Source organism: Parus major, chromosome 19 (genome assembly GCF_001522545.3).
Source record: "Parus major isolate Abel chromosome 19, Parus_major1.1, whole genome shotgun sequence".
In the NCBI taxonomy this organism is placed as follows: domain Eukaryota; kingdom Metazoa; phylum Chordata; class Aves; order Passeriformes; family Paridae; genus Parus; species Parus major.
This window is the reverse complement of record NC_031787.1, coordinates 3488523-3508503: the sequence shown is the minus strand read 5'-3', so window position 1 is coordinate 3508503 and position 19981 is coordinate 3488523. Positions and strand designations below refer to the sequence as shown.

The 19981-nt window shown below is 43.6% G+C and overlaps 1 protein-coding gene across 8 annotated transcripts in view; it reads right to left on the bottom strand.

The window, feature by feature from the left end:
• Nucleotides 1-19981, bottom strand: part of CUX1 (cut like homeobox 1) — a 259909-nt gene that overhangs the window by 118021 nt on the left and 121907 nt on the right. For all 8 annotated transcript variants that reach the window (XM_019008608.2, XM_033518977.1, XM_033518976.1 and 5 more), the window contains exons 5-8: nucleotides 14452-14589; nucleotides 11035-11158; nucleotides 9005-9081; nucleotides 8201-8267 (exon numbers count right to left, since the gene is read on the bottom strand). In XM_019008608.2, coding sequence (XP_018864153.1) covers nucleotides 8201-8267; nucleotides 9005-9081; nucleotides 11035-11158; nucleotides 14452-14589 — 406 coding nt within the window. The remainder of the gene's footprint in view (nucleotides 1-8200; nucleotides 8268-9004; nucleotides 9082-11034; nucleotides 11159-14451; nucleotides 14590-19981) is intronic.

The window sequence follows — 19981 nt, the reverse complement described above, 5'->3', positions numbered from 1 at the left end:
GGTTTATTCTGGGTTTCATGCAGGGGAAGCAGAAGTCCTTTCCTTTGTGTACTGCCTTGATTTCTCAGTTGTGATCCTTGCTGTAGTACTGGTTGCCTTCCAGTATTCAGCTCCTGAGCAATCTCCCTGTGACTCAGTTTCTCAATGTGTTAAAACTCTGGGAGGCAAGGCACAAAATCACAGCCTCTGCTCTGTTCTGCTCCTGCAGAAACACCAGAGAAGTGTTAAGGGTTAATAATCTCAGGCTCACAGGATTTGTGTATTATGCATTTGTTTATTTAATGCTTTACATGAATGCTAATGAAGTTATTAACAGGCCTGCATGTTGTCTATTGTTTTTCTTGGGTTTAGTGTCTGCACCAGCCTGCCTTATCCCTTCTGCTCCATGAGCTGGCCAACACCCAGCTCTTCCAAATCCCTCAATCAGTGTTCTATCCTGGATTCTCAGTTTCCTGATCAAAGACAGTATTTTTTTAAACTTCTTTGTTGAAATATTATCTTTTAAAAAAAATCTCATCAAGATAAAGCAATTCTATTTCCCCACATCAGATGTTTTCTGTGACACAAAACTGCAATCCCACATGGCCTTATTGTCTTTTAATTAGTTCAGAGGATATGTAAATGAGACAATATTTCTTAGGTCCCATTAAGTGATGTCTCCAGGAGGATCAGAAGGGGCTGAACCAGGCAGGACACGCTCCTGTGACATCCACATCCTCATGCTGACCTGCCCCACGCTCCAACTGCTCCTCAGGAAAGGCTTGGATTTAGTGGAAATGCCACTGTTTTATGTCCTTATTGCTGCCAAAACTGCTCCAAGTCTGCAGAGCAAAACCCCTTTTCTCCTGTGACCAGAGCACAGGGAAAGTGCTGGGGTGACTCTTGCCCATGCCAGTGCAGACACTCCCTCCCAGCCCTGCTTCTGCCACAGACGTGAGGAAAAGAGATCAAAGAGAATTCCAAGAATTATATGGGAGTGGGCAGGAGAAATAATTGGGAGTTTTAAAGCAGGGATGACCTGTACAGCAATGCAGGCACAGGACTTCATTCTGTAGCTTTCACCCTGGGTTTCCAACATCAGCAGTAGGAACTGATGACACAAATCAGAATACTTTTTATTTTTAAAGCATCTGTGGAGAGGATAACATCCCTGCTACTGCAGCCAGGTGGCTGATAGCTTAGGCATCACAGCAACTTTTTAAGGCAGGGATGCATTCAGACCTACCTTCATTTAGGTGTAGGTTTAATGAGATGCTGAAAAACCTTGCTAATGAGGAAACAGCATAGGGATACTTCCATAAGGCAAGTTGTGCCAGATGAGCAGTGATGGCTCACACCTTCCTGTTCTCAGAAAAGCCAAACAAAAAACCCAAATGAAAGCACTGGGGGAATGTGGAAGTTGTCTGTATGAAACAATGTGGGATCTGGGTGAGCAGGGCTGCCAGCTCTCACAGCAAACACCTGCATTTCCAAAGGGAAAGAAGATCAAGGCAGAAGAAAGAGGCTGTTTTCCAGGATACAGAGTTTTAGTGCCTGGGATCTCACTAAGTTTCCTGAACTTCCATTCTCGTTCAGGACGTTCTCATCTCTTTCAATAAATGAGAGAGCACAGTGCACTTTCCTGACTCATTTCTCTGCCTGCGTGGGAGTGGGAAAAGCAGCTGGAATCCATCCCTGGAGCACAAGGAGAGTTTCCAGTACACACCAGCGCAGGAAATCACCCATTAAACACGTGGCCAGGTAGACACAAGCAGTGCAGCACCTGTCAGTTTAACTCAGCTCCTCCTGCAGAGTTCTGCTTTGGGGCTGGAAATGGGGAACCCTACAGGGCAGGGCCCTATTGGAAACAGCTGAACCATTTGTTTCTGATGATCCCAGGGTTTCTCCTGCTCGCCTCCCCCACCATCCCAGCCCTGCAGGAGCTGGAGCACGGCACAGCCACGTGCCCTCCTGCTGTCACAGACAAGGCCTCGCCAGGAAGCGGTTCTGCACCAAAATAACTCTGTTGATTTGCTACTTTGCATTGAAAAATAAAAATAAAATTTAAAAAAGAGGCTGTTGTAATTTGCAGCCACACATGAAAGAGCTGCGTGGAATCCAGGCTCAGCTGACTGGCAGATGCAAGCCCAAGGACCACTGTCCCTGCTGGGGGCAGCTGTGCCTCTGCCAGAGGATTTCCCTTCCCTGACTCGCTCCTCTTCTTCCTCACACAGCCCTCCCAGGCACCTTCAAAGTTCAGCTGCTACAGGTAAAAGGACCTGCTGTGCTGAGATGGCTCCAAAAACTGCAGTGTCCTTTGGCTGGCCTCACAGGGAAAGCCAATCCCTGCTGGAGGATGGGATTGCAGAACCCACTCGTGGTCCCTGCGTTCCTGGACCCAGCCTGGAGAGGTCTGGCTGTACAAGAGCAAGTGGGGACAGACAGGACAGGGACACAGGGACACAGGGACACAGGGACACACAGATCCACGTCCTCCCCATGCAGCATCAGACCCTGGTTGCACCCATGGCCAGCATGACCCCCAGCCTGGCTGGCACAGGAGCCAAAGTGCTTTGCATTTATTTAAAGATTTCCATCTGAGGATCTCATGTCAACCCAAGGTTACGGATAACAGGGTGATGACTAGAATATGCTGGAATACCCTCAGGCTGTGTTTTTCTACTTTGGGTTGTTAAATAACACCAGCTTTTAGGCTATACTAGAAAAAGGAACTGAACAGTCTCGCTGGAGGTTAAAACACAAACAAAATAAAAACCCTAAGAGGACCTAGGGCACTTTGGTGCTGTCAGAAAGTTACATTAACTAATTTGCAAGCATTACAAGTCTAACAAAAGAGGCAACAGAGCCCAGCCACAGCACGAACTCCTACTGACTCCAATGGCTCCATTTATATGGAGTGCTCAGAAAAGCACCCTTAGAAATGAAAAATGAAAATAAATAACCTTTTTGTCAGTTTGTGGTCTATCATTCACATGTCTGCATATTTCTAGACTCCAGCCAAGGCTAGACTGCTGCCTTTGGGCTTTATCTACACGCCTTGTGCCTCAGTTTCCCTATCCAAAAGTAAAGGTTAATGCCAGTGCTTCAAGGATTTCACAGAGCCAAGGTTTTTACAGGAACACAGAATTCTCTTCCCATACAACTTTGCAGCTTTTCTGGTGTGACTGCAGGCTGCAGCAAAAATGTGACAAAAAGGGCTGGTTTGCACATGGGCTCTCAAGCCCTCTTTCACACCAAAGCTTTAGGTCAAAGGAAGAAGCAGATCTCTCAAGTATTTCCATTCATCTTCACTTACAGGTTTTTAAGCAAAATATTAATGTTTTAATAGTGACTTTCAGCCTGGTGAGTTTTGCATAAGGCACAGTTAAAACTTTGAACCTCAAATGTTAAATGCAGACAGAGCTTTCTCTAAGATTCAAAACATTCAGTTTTTCTTCACTTTTTTTTTTCCTTCCTTAAAAAAGAATAATTCTCTGTAACATCTTCCCTGGTTTTTCAGAGTTTCATTGCCACCAATCCTGGGGTTTCAATGGTGGCAGTAGGACTAGGAAACTGAGGGAAAAACTCTGGAAAGAGACATGGCCTATGAAGTTCTTCATCTCCTGTTTTTAGGGAAATCACATTAAATACAGCAATAATTCCAAAGCTGAGCATTAGAAGTTAATGACTCATCAAAGGAACAGGAAATAGGAAACTTTAAGACCTTAAAGGCACAGCAAATAGAAGCTATTTCATGTCATGTCCAACACCACCACGCTAACTACAGTACTTCAGGCTCAATGGGGGGAAGCAGCATATGAGACCATTTATCACAGTAATTATGTGATGCTGGAGGGAGCACAACTTTATTTTTTATTCAGTTTGACCCTGAGCACCACCAAAATGGAAGACTACAAACATTTGAGAAGTGATATATTGTCGCCAGCCAGCACTTAAACAAGAAAGATTTGTTTAAAAAAAATTAAAGTAAATAATTAAATTCTCACTATATATTGGGAATTATTCCCCTGAAGTCCAAGTTAACTGAGATTTGCCCTGATATAACAGAAGATTTCACATGAATACTTCAATTCCACCACGTAACTCCAGGCAGAAATAACTCTTCAGGAATTCTCTAAAACTCCTGGTCCCCTGTCTCCAAGCCTAATCCTACACTCCTTCCATGCAGAAGAGCACATAAATAAATAGTAGATAATAAAGTAGAACTTTATCCCACACTGATGCCTGAAGGACAGGTCTGTTTGATAATGTGGAAGAAGAGCATCGTTTACCCCAAAGAGCCAAAACCCAAAGGCATCTCCTCCTGTTCCCATTGTCCTCCTGTGTCATCCTTAGCTGTGCTGCCAAAAAACACAATAATCAGTCTTATCTATGGAAGGACAACAATTCTCTGCCCATATACTGGAGGCAAAATGTTTTTCTACAAGTTATTGAAAGTAGCTGTGTGTGGATGACTGCTTCAGTAAATATGAAAAGCTCCTTCCCCATTGCATTCCTGTGCTACTTTTAGAAGGACAAAAAGTCTGAATTTTATAAAAAATCCACTGGTAACAAAAGTGGTGGTGGCAGAGCTGCTCTGACTGACAACCTTAACCTAAACATTTTCTGGTTTGTGTTGTTTATGAAGGTTTTTTATTGCAGAACTGGGGCGGAGGGGGGGAGTGGGCAGTACCCGAAATCCTCACAAGACTACTTAAAGCTGGCTGGTGAAAATGGAGCATTTCAGTGAAATTCGATATTTTCTTTCATCAAAGGCTGGGAGCCTCAACCCACATGTTAACAGTAATGTAACAAGCCTACTGTATGTGCTGCAACCCAAGGTCCTTTTCCAATTAGAATTCATTTAGGTTGGGGGAGAGCAGGGGTCGGAGCAAAGAGGTGGCTCTGGAATTGATCTAAAACTGGAATCCAACCATTCCGGCTGGGAACTCAGCTGGGAATCCCAAACACTTGCTTGGATTCTGCAGCAAACCAGAAGTGAAAGAGCACTGTAAGAGAGAACAGATTGTCCCTGGAAAACTGAGGAAATGTATACAGAATGTTTCTTTTTCTACAGAGAAAGAAAAAGTCTGCTGCACTAGGGAAAAAAAAACAAGACAACCCCAATATTCTTTTATTTCTCTGCGACTCAAATCGGAGTTTGCTTTTCAGTTCCAGGTCTGATAGAATCTCCAGATCAAACTCATTAGTGTTGGTTAAATCCAGGTTTGCTGATAGGAATGTGTGGGACAGCAAACAAAATCAGTGTCAGGCCTCGAGAGAGGATGTGCCTCTTTAATTGAAAAAGGCAGAGTAATCATTCATTTATTTAACCCAGAGATGATTATAATCTGAAAACCTTGAAATCCTCTTACACAACAACTGTTTTGGCAAGCCCCTCTGTGTTCCAACAAATATTAAACTATGCTTGCCATTTGTCTAAGGAATCTTGTATTAATAAACATGAAGAAGAACACTTTTACCTCCCACACTCAATGACAGAAGAAAACAAAGACCAGCTGTATTCATCAATGGATCCTTGTTCTGCACATAAAGGCTAATTACATTTTACTTCAAGCCTACACATGGAAAACTTTGCTCCTGCCATCTTGTCAAAGGCAGCTTCTGATATTCCAGCTGACAGACTGCAATGACTGCACATAATAAACTTCTTTTTGTCATTAACACCTTCAGTGCCCGGCCCTGGGCTGTGCTGGGGCTCAGGGAAGGGGCAGGGGCAGCACACACCCACCTGCCGGGAATTTTCTACGTGGGGATGACAGAATTGGACTGGAAATTTTAATTCCAGCTGCTGATCTCATCTGAAGGTGCCTGGCAGTGTCTCTGCCCCTCCCTTTGCACGTAGAGTGCTTTGAACGGGACATTGTGAAAAGATAAAACAAATAAGTTGACATAATGATTTCCAACTTTTCAGATCACCACAAACGGTCTCCAGGATAAAATCCAGACTCCTTAACGCTGATAATGAAGACTTCTCACTCTGTATTTCTTTGGCTTCTTGGGGGTTTTTTGCCTTGTTTGAAAGATTTTCAAAGTTTCAAGTAGTTGAAAGACAGCTTTATTCTGAGACTGAAAATCTTAAAAGCACTGTTAGCTTTAAAAAATTGACAATTATCTGTTTTTTTCCTGAAGGCACTCCAATTCATCTGCATCAAATAAGCGTCTGTAAAACTAACAATTCTGGCCTAAGATAAAAATCACATGTTTTTAAAACATAAAATTAAAATTGGCAATACAAGTAGCTTTTCAGACTTAAGATCAAAAGAGGGCTTCTTTTAAGAAAAGAATCAAACTGTCTTTCACCCTTTTTATTGGTGTTTTTTCAGCCTTTCTCCCAGCTTTTACAATTAAAATAGATGACTCAATTTCACTGTCTACATTCAGTTCCCTTTTCATGTTCTTCTAGATGTCCATATTGCAAAATTTGGGCTACAAACGCTACAGACAACTGTTGTTATTATGCAAGAACTATTCCTGCCATAAATATCCAAAACAATGATAAAATATTTCTGCTGTTATTAGGACCTACAAGTTTGTTTTCACAGTACATTAGTCTGGGAGATAAAGTACAAGCTTAATGTCTGCTTCAGGATTCAGTTCCATGACCACTCTATTCCAGAGCCAGTCTCCATAATCATTCTGCTACAGAACACAGTAAACACAATAAAATATAGAGCACAATAAACTTCTTGTTACTGCAAATGCCACTAATTTTATGTAATTCTATATAAATTAGGTAAGAGTCACTCTCAAGATCATATAAAAAATAAATATTTCTGTGTGAATCTCCCCAAAAGAGTGAGATTAGAAATGCAAACAAATATTTTAAGAGAACATATTTTGCTCAGTGTAAGATAAATTACAGGACTTAGGGAAACAGTATCAAAAAATGAAGCACTCTGCAAATAAACACATTAAAAAGGGTCAGGGGTTATTAGGTTCAGTGCCTACAACCACTGATCTCTGCCTGTTCTCCCAGAAGTGACTGCAAGATGAAATAACAGCAACAATATCAGTTATGTGCAGGAAAAAACAAAGTCAGTCTGCAGGAATTTAAGGCTCAATCTGAACCAGCATTTGTTCACATCCCTTGGAGAGGGATGGATCAATGAGGGAACAAAAATACTTTTGATCCCCTTGCATGGAACTCATCCTACATGGAGCTCAAAGGAAAGTGGTCTTCCAGAGCCAGACCAAAATTCACCTGAAAAATTATCCTGAAGGACATAAAAGGTGTTTAAACTCCAAGTGCTGATTGTTAAAACCACCATGGGTTGAATTTTGTGAGCTCCAGCTGGGTTCCCCACATCCTCAGTGGGGAATCAGATCCTCAGCAGGCACAGTTCCATGGGGTAAGAAATTTAAAATTGGTGCCAGTTTGACTGGTTTTTAACCCTGGGCAGTGGGCACAGGGAGGTGACACTGAGTCCCAGCTCTTCCCTTGAGTGTCCCAGCCATCTGAAATGGCTGCTTCGTTCCCATCCCATTTCCAGACACTGAAATGACTCTTTGTGCTTAATCCCGCTGATCATGAGAATTCCTTCTCATTATTAACTTTCCTTAAATATGAAGGGTTCAAAGGAAAGCAGCAGCAGTCTGTCTCTTTTGTTGTTCCCTGCCCTGATGGTTAATAAAACCAGAGGATAATTGGAAACAGTAGCTATTAAGAAGACAAGAATATATCTTTTTAAGACTACCTTAATGTTCTACTTGAAAACAAGGAAAATTGGCCCAAAATGCTGCTCTCTGTAATTAGGGGTGAACCTGGCAGAGCAAGGACTACTACCCCAAAAGCAGAAAGAACCAGGGTGCCTAAGAGTCAAACAGAAATCTTTTACTAAATGAAGCTTTGTTTTCACCAAGATGGGAAGATCACAATGAATACCTTATTTCTGAAACTGCCCTATTTCTAAATAAAAATACAAGAGATATACAGGGTAAGAGATACACAGATGAAGCACCAGAGAATGAAACCAGGAATGCAGCAGCGTGTGTGCCAGGAGAAGTGTCTTGTTGGGGGGAAGAAAATATAAAAACTAATAATCTCTCCATAGGAGACCAAATTATGACCATGTTTTCCAAAAAATTTGGATGCCTGAGCCTCCCTCATCTCATCTCTCTCCAACAGACAGATACAAAACAAAAAAAAAATCAGTGATACCCTGAAGGAAGACACAGAAAGAAAACAGGGAAATCTTACTTTGCAGTAGTTTCTTCATCGTATTTTGTTTTCAGATCAAATAGTTCTGTCCTGGTTTTTTCCAAGGCTAAAAGGCATAAACATGAAACATTACAGTACTGAAATAGCAGTATTCAGTCATAAATAAGGCTCTACATCTCCTGATGAAAAAAAAATAAAGCTGTACACCTCCTTAGCTTTATCTTTCTACCTAGGCAAACCATTATGGCTTAGAAAAATCCATAGGGTTTTGACTTTTTTCACAATTTCTTACAGTATTTCTGTTGCATTGCAAGAATTTCCACCTTCTGCTTAACCAAGCTAGACATTATTAGTTTCTTATTAAGCTGGCTAAACTGCTTATTCCTTCGAAATAGTTATTGCAGTAGTTCAGGGAATAAAATTTCTTCTGTTCTCATAGTAAACAAAGTGAAATGAGTCCAGACCTGGAATTTTGAAGTATGCAGAGATGAAAATGAATGGCAAATCACAGCAACAGGCAAGAAACAGGGTTCACACTGATCAGTACAGGTATTTGTCACAGTTTGGACATGTGTGGAAGCAGAGCACACACAGAGGGTAAGTTCCATGGCCTGCTGTAATTCCAGGGATGCTCAGATTCTCTGTGTGCTCCCTGGTCCCTGTATTTGCCAGTGACAGCTGCAACAGGAGTGTTTGCTCTGATTCACAAAGCACATCTGAGCTCTGCTGGAGCTCCCTGCATGCCAAGAGCTGCTTCACACCCAGTCCTGACACACCCAACCATCCCTGTCCTCTGACCTCCCACCTCATCACCTGGAAAAGGTCACAAAAGCCAGGCCAAACCTGTTTGCAAAGCTTGAACTTTGTGCTCGGCTTCCTCCAGCTTTGAGGCTGTTGACATCTGGGTCTCCTGCAATTTTCTGTCAAGGGGAGAGGAGAGGTGAGAGCAGAGCTCGTGATCACATCCAACAACTCATCTGTGCCTTGCAGATTTGGGGGATGGAGCGATTAAACGTCTCAACTGGAATGAGACAACTGCCAACACCACACAGGCTCTGAGGTGCTTCCATGGGACCCATAAACGCTGTCACGTTGTGAGATGCTGTTCCTACTTTGTGGTCCCACTTATTAAAATTTTAACAGTGTAGCCACCTCATAACATAAGCTGTGAACGTTATAAAGAGTTGACTGCTATATAAATGACAACTTCAGTGGAAGGTTTTCTTGAGCATAATTTGTTTTGGAAATGTCACACACATTGAGAAAATTGTCACCAAGCACCCTCTGTTGTACAAAGTTAGTACAAGAAGAATGATACATTTCCATTTTAGTGTCATAATGAAGGAATTTGTTGCCATAACTGATGGAGTGAATAGCTGCAGCAGCTGTTTCATCAGAGCTGTAATGGGTGCCAAACGCAGTAATATTATTAGCTACTCTTTAAGAAAACACACATATTTCAAAACAAATCTCACAGTGATATTTTCTATAGAACATGAGCAAAACTTTAATATGCTCACATTTCTTATGTCCACAGGCAACATTTTCTAGTTTGTGTCAGTTAAACTCATTTTTACATCATCTGGCCACGCAGCCACTGCACTCCTTGCTAAGGGCCAGGCTGCAGGAGTTATAAAACTCATCTTTGAAAGGAGCTGCTCCAACATCTCCCAGGAGCCGTGCTTTTTACAACACTGCTTTTAGGATATTCTGCAGATCTCAGAATTGTGAAATGGCTTATGAAACTACCAGCATCCTGCCTGCACTCCATAGGGTGCACAAATTTCTTCTCCAACACTGCTGACCAGGTTAATAACTATTTATAGCGAGAATCATGCGTCAGCTCCCTTCATACTCAACCATATACTCTGAGACCTCAAAACCTCTCTTACACACACTTTTACTTGCATTCCACGACCTGCCATTTTGTTTTATTTTTAAGTACATTGAAATTGCAGTTGTTAAAAACACTGCTTAGCAGAAAAGTAACCACAGGTATTAATGAATACAAAATACAACTTTGCATTCACTGGTAGATTCTCCCCATTCAGCCCTGATTTTAAACAACCAACCCTCCAACTAAAAAGCTCACGTGAACTGAAGGTTTTCCACGCTATGTTGAACATATTATAGCTTCAGTGTTATTGCTCCACGGGAGAAATAAATTCTCAAAGCAGGGAATGCAGCCTGAAAGAACTCCCTCTTAGCCCCTTGGTTTTATCCTGCCTGATTTATTTAACCACCAACCTAAAGATTCAAATGCTCCCTGCTCATTTGCAAAAGATCAGAAACACATCCAAAATGTTTTTTTTGTTTTGGGTTTTTTTTTTTTTTTTGTTTAAATTGATAGTAAATAATGAAAACCCTTCTTAATTTTGGCATGTAGGAAGATGCAAACCTTCCCAGGATAATTCAGGAAGACATCCCCTGTCTCAGCCATTCCCAGGGGAGCAGGGCTGGTGCTTCCCTGGCCCAGGCTGTGGGTGCAGGGGTTCATCTGCCCCAGCCCAGGGCTGCAGAGCCTGTGACACACGAAGAGCTGCCCTGGCTAATGGAGACAGATTGGTGTCACAGAGGACAGTGCAGCCAGGGAGGAATAAAAACAGGTTTGCACCCTCCTGAACATGACACCTCCCCCTGCCCCACACCACGGAGAAGAGACAATCTGTCCTTGTTTCACTTCCACACTCTCCCGATTGTTTTCCTGGGCAAAGTTGAGTATCAAATGATTCCGTGTCAAACGCATAAATCGCTGGAATCACTCAATGGATGAGCTGTCTCCAGCCACCAGTCCTGGCTGGGAACATTAAACAGAAAAATACCTCTCTCCTCCTCCCCAACACCCAGACACACACCCACACACACACACTCACCTCTCCTTCTCTGCAAAATCATTTTGTAACTTTTGTTCCTTTTCAAGGGCTATGTTCTCCGCTTGGTTCTTCAGGGTCTGTTCATATTCTCGGATTTTCTCCTTAAGTGCTTTTATTGTAACCTCTGCAGGAAAACAATAGGGGAAGAATGAGTTTACACAGCTCCACGTGGTTCCACAACACAAGGCTTGCTTTACCCTGTAGGCTCAGTGTGTTTTAAACTTTAGCTCTTCAACTCTGACACAAAATCAATGGATATGAGTCCCTTTGGAGACCTTTTACTCCCTAAATGTTAAATTGAACTTTAAGTGTTTAGGTTGAGAAGGATCAATGGAGTTTGCTGGAAAGCAGAGTGAAGAAGGTTCCTCTAACACAAATTTTTTTTTAAAAAAAGAAGGGAAAAAAAATCAATTGTAAAATATAATATCACTGTATTGACTAGTCTAAAATTAGCTCAGTGCTGAAAGAAGATTAATAAAGTCCCAGTGTAGGTTTAAGTATGCATTTACACACAGGACACTTAATTCACCTGACTGTGCTCATGCACTAAGAGGTAGTTCCACCATGGTTCATGCACAGATGTAATCTCACACTAATTGAACACATATCTCAGCTACAGCTCTCTTCTGCTTCCCAGCTGAGGAGAAACCCAGCACTTGGGATCCAACTGCTGCATCAACAGCAGGCACTGGACCTCTGCATGTCCCAGTTGCTGTCGCTGCCTTGTCACCCACCCCAGGGTTTACACACCAACACTGACTATTTTAACTTTCTGAGGCACTTGCAGCCTTCCAGGGAATTTGCAGAACCTTTCCCTCAGATAAAGGAGCTCTCCTGCATTTCCCCATGCCCAGCACTGGATGAGAGCAGATGCAGAAACCTGCAGAGCTACAGCTCAGCATCTGCTTACGTGCCCTGATCTGTTCCTACATGAAAGCCCTGTGATCCCACCCAAAGGAAAGGACTGAATCCTTATAGGGCTCAGAAGAGGAAAAGCAGGACATCCACCAGAGTATGCTTTGTAACAATAATGGAATTTGGAAAAAGCCTTGGACTGCCAGAAGACTCAGTAGCAGCACAGCTCAGAGTACTCACACAGGGATGCAGGGGGGCTTAAAGACATCAGCTAATTAAGAGATACCATTAATAATGCTTGAGGAAAAAGTAAAAACTTGGATGTGAATAGTTTCACATATTCTGCAGAAACAGAGGAAGACAAACCCTAATATGAAAAATAACCCCTATGTGCCTGGGGGGAAAAAAATCTCAATAATATCAGACAAACCCACACATAATCCTTTCAAAATCCCAGTGCTGAGAGTTGAGCAGGGAGCTGTGAAGCAGACAGGAGGTAGCTGGTGACATGATCTGCTGTCTGGGCACTACCAAAGGCAGCTTGGGCCACTGTGACCACAAAAAAGGGGAGAAGAGTGGTAAAAATGTTCGCCAGCAAAGCAGCTGCCTCTGCCTGAAGGAGCAGGATTTTGCTGGCTGTGCAGAAATCAGCTGAGGCTCATTACTGAGTAACAGGCCGTGAAAAGGACACATCACTTCTTTTTTTCTTAAGCGAAGGGAAATTCTTCCCTGAGATCCGGGAAGTCATACAAATCCTGATCTCTTCCTGAATAAGCAAAGATGCTCCTTCCCACAGACAGTAGGATGCTGCTCCTGTGGGCAAAGGGTGCTGCACTCCCTTCTGGGGACACCTCTGCTCCAGGTGTTTCCAGATATAAATCTGCAAAAACATTCTGGGTATATGGAGAAGCAGAGAGCAAAATAATCTCACAGAAATTCACGTAATTGCACCCTGACTAAGTTTCAATGTATAATTTTAAAAGAAAACAAAACTATGAAAAGGTAACTTTTGTAATAAAATCTGTTTTTACCTTTAAGCATACAGCTGAATCCTCTACATTGCTTGAAGCACTAAGTGCTTTCTTCAGTGCTCAGGTCAGCTACAGCTTGTCAGGCACTGCCATTTATACCAGTTTTGGAAGTTCTTACAGGCACCATAGAGCTCATATCAGCCCTCCAAACAAAGAGATTAACTGATCAAAGCACCCTCAGCTAACAACAGCCTTTTCCCTGGATAGCTTATTAATCCCTGTTTGAAACTGAGAGTAAAACCACTGCACTGGAGTGAAAAACAACACAAAGGCTACAGTGGGGAAATGGAAAGGAAGTTCCAGCACAGCAGGGAAAATCAAAACTGTCAGTTATGAGTGGTTGTAGCAAAAAACTCTACAAGTCAAGAGCTTTTCCACTTTGTGGGATGAACCCCCATGTCATGCTTGGTTGTACTGGATGCACAGCCTCAGGAAAACTCTGCACAGTGAACTGCAATGATTGTACATTTCCAGCCAAAAATACAGTCTTGCTTAGAGCATTACAGTTCCAACATGACATCTCCTGCAGTCCAGCCCAAACCCTGGCATGCTGATACCTGTGCTCTCCAGGGGTCACACCCTCTAGGTTAAAACAAAATATATTTCAAAATGCATAACTTCATAGATGTTCCCTCAGCAAAAAGTGAGATTTAACAAAACCAACCTAGTTGCTAACACAGCTTTCAAATGTTACTTGGCTGTACCACAGTTCCATAATATAAGAAATTAAATAAAATCTCCATTGTTCCAAATGCCAAGACAATTTACCTTTCCACCATCCAGAACTGGGAATTAAAGATGGAAATGAAAACTCCCATGGATGGGCAACTAAATGTATGGCTGAGAAAAATTTTTTCCTGGTGCAGGAAACTGAATCACAAGAAAACTTAAGCAGTCTTAAAGCCAACAGGCTTTAAATCTCATTGAGATTTTCATGTATTTTCATGCACTTTAGTCTCATTAAAACTTAAATAATTTAACAGTAATAGCTTGTATTTACATTGCTCTGTGGATGGTCTCTCGAGTAAAAATAAAGGGCATATACTGAATGTACTCCAGTAGTACATTTAGAAAAGGAAAAACGGTACAGAAAAAGTTCCATTTTGTACAGATTCTTATGTGGGTACAAAATACTGAATTTTTGTGTTTGTCTGTGCAAGCTGCACATCCTCCAAGTACCAACACCCACGTTCAGCTTGATGTCAGTACCAGCACTGCCTCTCATAAAATGTCACAAATAACGTCAGTCAGGTGTAATTTTCAGTGCTGAAGGCTACAACCAAATATGCAGAATAACAATTCCATCCTCTGACTTGGTGCTACAGTAAATGAAACCTCCAAGAAATCCAAAGAGTCTGCCCACAGCCCATCTCCACACACAAATACAGAAGTGGCTCTAATAGACTACTGCACTTTCTCCACTGAATTTCAATGCTACTATCACCTCTACCTTTAAGAAATAAATCTGAATTCGATCCCTGTCTTCGAATTTCAGTGTGCATTTAAAGCTGATAATATGGTTGCAACCTACCCTGATTTTTCACCTCGGCGAATTCTTTATTGTATTCCTCCAGAGTTTCCCTAAGTTTCTGGTTTTCTGTTTCAATATCGTGCATGCGTTGAACCTTCAGCTGAAGCTGCTGTCCTAAATCCAAGGCTGGAACCGGATCTGAAAAAGAAACAGTAAGATAAAATGTAACAGGAACACTTCTGTGACCCAAGCAGTTCAGAGCAGTCCTTTATTGTCCATTTTGGTGCCAGCAGGGCCCTTCTTTGAGTTATTAGACCTGTACCTTCCTCACATTGTATAAAAAAGCAGAAATATTTCATTCTATGTTCCCTTTAAAAACAGAACCAGGCTGACAGGGCTGGGGGTGTTCAGCCAGGAGAAGAAAAAGCTCTGGGGAGACCTTAGAGCCCCTTTCAGCACCTAAGGGGGATCCAAGAGAGCTGGAGAGGGACTTGGGACAAGGACTTGGAAGCGACAGGACAAGGGGGAATGGCTTCCCACTGCCAGAGGACAGGGACAGATATTGGGACAAAATTCTTGGCTGTGAGGGAGGTGAGGTCCCAGCACAGCTTGCCCTGGTTGTAGCTACCCCATCCCTGGAAGTGTTCAAGGCTGGACAGGGCTTGGGGCAACCTGGAACAGTGGAAGGTGTCCCTGCCCATGGCAGGAGGTTGAATAGGATGAGCTTTAAGGTCTCTCCCAACCCAAACCATTCTGTCATTCCAGGGAATTTGGACACAGCTTCTTCACCCTGGCAGCAATCCCCAGGACAGCATTCCTGAGAGCAGACAGTCATGATACAAAAGCGTGTGAGAGTTTTAAGCTTCACATTTCTTATTGCAAAATGAGAATTTTTGGGTGAAAAGCAATCAACCTGCATCACCCTGCACAGCAGAGCTCAAACAGGTTCTGTGACCATGGAGATCTAAATGGTACCTTTTCCAATTAATAGGTCAATAATAATCAGAAAACTTGTGTGGATATAATCAATTCCATGAACCTTGGGTTCGGATCTCTCTTTTTCTTACACCATAAATCAAATGTCCTCTCACTATCAATCCTCTGATGTTCATCCCCTTCTTGTAAAGAGGGTTCTCAGCACACACCTGACATGTGCATGTGTGATTTATTCTGGGACTTCTTCAGGACAGGAGAACTCTGGAGTATGATGGACTTATAAAAGATTATTGAACATATTTCTGCTATAGGCGCCAGCATCTCTTGTGAAATGGCTGCAAAGATTTAGTCTCCTGTTGAGGAATGCTAAACACCAAACTCAGTGGATCAACAACAGTATATATTAGGGAGTTCACTTAATTTTCAACCACCACAGTCATTAATTTTTCAGACCACCCTCAGTTCCAGTCTCTGGAAACACATAATAAGTCTATTGTACCTCTGTTAACACATTAAGCATGAGCCTGTGTGTTTTTTCAATATGCCAGCGTTGTTGCATAGTTTATAAAAGAATAGCACTGGGTTATGTTGAGCTCAGAGACATTCTAAGTAGCAGCCTGCTGCATTTTGTTACTCGGGTTCTTCAACAGCTTATGGCATTACCCTGTTCATAATACAAAATCTAGGTTGCTTGTCATCTGTTCTCTGCACATACATAGTTTATGACTACATAGCTTTTTCATTTATGCTTTTTAGGCCAAATACTTTTCGTTATTATTATCTGTATTAAAATATTTATAATAAATCAAACTTAAAATGTTATTGTGGCAGAGACAGGGGGGTACAGGTAAGGAATTAAATAGAGAGCTGAAGTGGCAGCAGTAGCACGAGCTGAAGGCTCTGCAGTATTTATGGATGGTCCTGTTACAGTGTGGGCTGTCACAACATTCCCCTGCTCCCATGGAGGTCCCTGACCTTCCTCTGCACGGAGCATTTTGTCACACTCCTGCAGCTCAGCATCCCCCAAAGAGCCAGCCCAGGACATTCATCTGCTGAGCACAAAGAAAGGCCGGATTGTCTCGCTCTGGCCATGTCTTAAATTGTTACAGGAACCACGGATCCTATCGGAGCCCAGGATCTTAAGCTTCAGCTGTGGGCATTTCTATGAAATAGTGTTAAAGTGCCACGATGAAAGAAACTGAATTTGACAAAATTGTGGGTGCACTTTTCCCCACCCTCATTTTAACATGCCCGCTGTAAAAAGCGAGGACACGTACAAGAAGTATTTTGCTCCTAACACGCAGGGCTTTTTATATTGAAATCAGTAAAGAATTGAAAGACAAAAATAACATGGGCATTATAAAGTGAATAATGACTAAACCTTTAGTCACATTTGCAATCCCTGAGAAGCTTCATGTACAAAATGAAAATGCTTGCAATCTCATAATTATTCATCAGGACATGTATATTTAATTTAGCTTTATTAAAGGTTAATGTTCAAGTAGCAAAACAGTGGCAGAACAAACAAAATGTAAAAAAAGTCTCTGTGCATTAAACTTCAAACTTCACTAGAGCCTATTTGAAGGACTAATGGCCTGCAGCCACCAAATACTGCTGGAGGACATGTAAAAAAAACCCATGGGTGAAGCACCTCTTAGACTTAATTTTTATAAACTGCATTAAAGAAAACTTATCGTTGTATAACAGTAAAATGACCAATCAAGACATTTTGGGCAGAGAGAAAAATCATTTCTCATGGCAAGCTCCAACATGCGCTTTTAGCTTGAAAAACCTAAAACCTGTTATTTCTGGAGTATTTATAAACACCAATTAACCTGAAACAAGCATAAACCTTAGAGTCACAACGTTTTTTTTCTTACCTGAGTGGAGCAGATTAAAAATAAATAAAAATACTCTCCTTTTTCCCAACACATGCATGCATGGAAAAGCATACCTTTTTATATTAACCAGGTTTGCAAAGTATGTTTCATGTCATTTAACAGGAGGTCACTGAATTTTTAAACAAGCAATGGACCAAAACTTTCGATTCATTACACAAACAACAGGCATACACAGCTCAAAAAAGATCAACTGGCCCTGGCTTATGGAGAGAGGCAGCGAGGGAAATGCCCTTTCTGTGGTCTGTAAGAGAGAAAAATCACCTCGTTGAACACTGAAATATGGAAACCTCATCACACATTATTCCCTTGCTTTGAGTTTTCTCTCGTGAAATTCCAGAATCCCTGCTAGGCACAGGGTAAATAAAAAAATGAGAAAATTAGTAAAAGGGATCTGATCATCCAGAACTTGAAGAAGCATTTTGCAAGATCCTTACTGCCCAAGAGTAGAGTGAGATGTCTATTTTTACACTAAACTTAGTGTATTTCTTTCTCTTGCTTCCTATTCTCCTCGTTTTCCCTAATCCACTTGTTGAATGCCATACCCACAGAGAAGCCCCCTGCATCCTGTGCTTGCAGGCAGCCCAGCACATCTGGATCCGATCCCTGACGAGGTTTCCTCCACGCTACCACTGCAGAAACAGAAACCACCGTATTCCAACCCTGCAGAGCTCGTCCCTGCCTCTCCTTCCCCAGGGATTGCAGAGCTCTGGGCACATCCCCTGCTCGCTGCTGGGACACACCTCACTTCTGTCCCCACAAAGGAGGAGGACGGACACGTCTCAGTGGACACAGACACAAAAACAATTAATGTTACAAATGCCAAGCGGTTTTTTATAGCAGTTAATACTTCACATCAAACGAGCTGGTGCGACGCAGCCGCAGCAACACCTCTCAGGCTGTTCTCCCACCACGCACATGCCCTGACAATGGATATTTTTTCAACAGCAGGGAAAGGAACCTTTCTTTTTTTTGCTGCTGTTTAGGTATGTAAAGTACTGACTTCACAAACAAAATTAAGATTGCTTTTGCCTGGACTATGCATTACATGAGGCAGCCCCTCACCACCCTGGGTGCAGTTTTGAGTGCCACAATGTAAGAAAGATATAAAGCTGTAAGACAGTGTCCAAAGGAGGGACACGCAGTCAGTGAAGGGTCAGCAGGGGCCGTACAAGGAGCGGCTGAGGACACTTGCTTTGTTAGGCTGGAGGAGACTGAGGGGAGACTCATTGGAGTCTGCAGCTCTGATCTCTGCTCTCTGTGACCAGCGACAGCAGGAGGGAATGGCTGGAGCTGTGTCAGGAGAGGTCTAGGCTGGAGATCAGGGAAAGGTTCTTCCCACAAAGGGTGCTGGCACTGCCCAGGCTCCCCAGGGAATGGGCATGGCCCCGAGGCTGCCAGAGCTCCCAGGATGTTTGGACAGCGCTCCCAGGGATGCCCAGGCTGGGACTGTTGGGGCTGTGCTGTGCCCAGTTGGACTGATGATCCTTATGGGCCCCTTCCAGCTTGGGATATTCTGTGACTCTACAATCCAACCCTCACCCCACATCGCCCAAATCTCAATCCTCGAGATACAACAGGGCCATCAATGACTGCCTGAACTTCCCAAGTGAGTTTTGTTGATGAACCCCCATTCCTCCCCCATCCTGTGAGCTGGAAGAAGGCACAGCTCTCAGGGTCAACAATCCCATCCCGGTGTTGACACCGCAGGCGCTGGTGCAGGGTTGCCCTCCCCGATCATTATGGCCAAAATGACCACGGCTGCCCCCGTGCCCCTCGCCCGGTGACATCCCAGTGCCGCCCGCCTTCCTTTTCGCCAGGGCACTCTGGGCTAATGTAATCATACGATTACATAATTAACCCAGCTGTCTCATTAAGAAAATCAACTGGAATTCAGGGCATAATTAGTCATACAGCAATTAGCATGCTGATGAGCAACTGATGAAAAGCTGTCTCGATATAGAGTATGCTGGGACCACCCTCGTTATTTAAGGAGAGGGGGGAAAAGCCCACCTCGGCTCACAGAAAAGGAGCTCCTGCGGGACAAGGAATGTTTAAAGTTTATGTTTAACCCTTCGGCCGTGGCTGCTGCTGCCGTGAGGGCTGAGGACCCCCGACAACACCGAGGGGCTGATGACGGGGTTTGCCAAACGGAGTGGAAAAACTGTGTCATTGTTTAAATGTACAATTTGCAGCACACAGGGCCAAATTATCCTCTCTCCCCATATAAATTTATATAAATATATATATGTAAAACCCCGGGGCTGCAGAATGCTGCTCGGCAAGAGCAGTCCCGAGCAATGGGCTTCGACAGCCCCGCCGGGAGAGAGCAGCGGGACCCCTGAGGTACTGCCCGGCCCCCGGAGTGACCAACGGGGCCCCCGGAGGGAACGCAGGGACCCCCAGAGGGGCTGTCCGGACCCCGTGAGGGGCTGTCCAGGCACCGTGAGGGGCTGTCCGGACCCCGTGAGGGGCTGTCCAGGCACCGTGAGGGGCTGTCCAGGCACCGTGAGGGGCTGTCCGGACCCCCAGAGGGGCCGTCCGGACCCCGTGAGGGGCTGTCCGGACCCCGTGAGGGGCTGTCCAGGCACCGTGAGGGGCTGTCCGGACCCCGTGAGGGGCTGTCCAGGCCCCGTGAGGGGCTGTCCGGACCCCGTGAGGGGCTGTCCGGAGCCCCAGAAGAGCTGTCCGGAGCCCCAGAAGGGCTGTCCGGACCCCATGAGGGGCTGTCCGGACCCCGGAGCGACCGCCCGGAC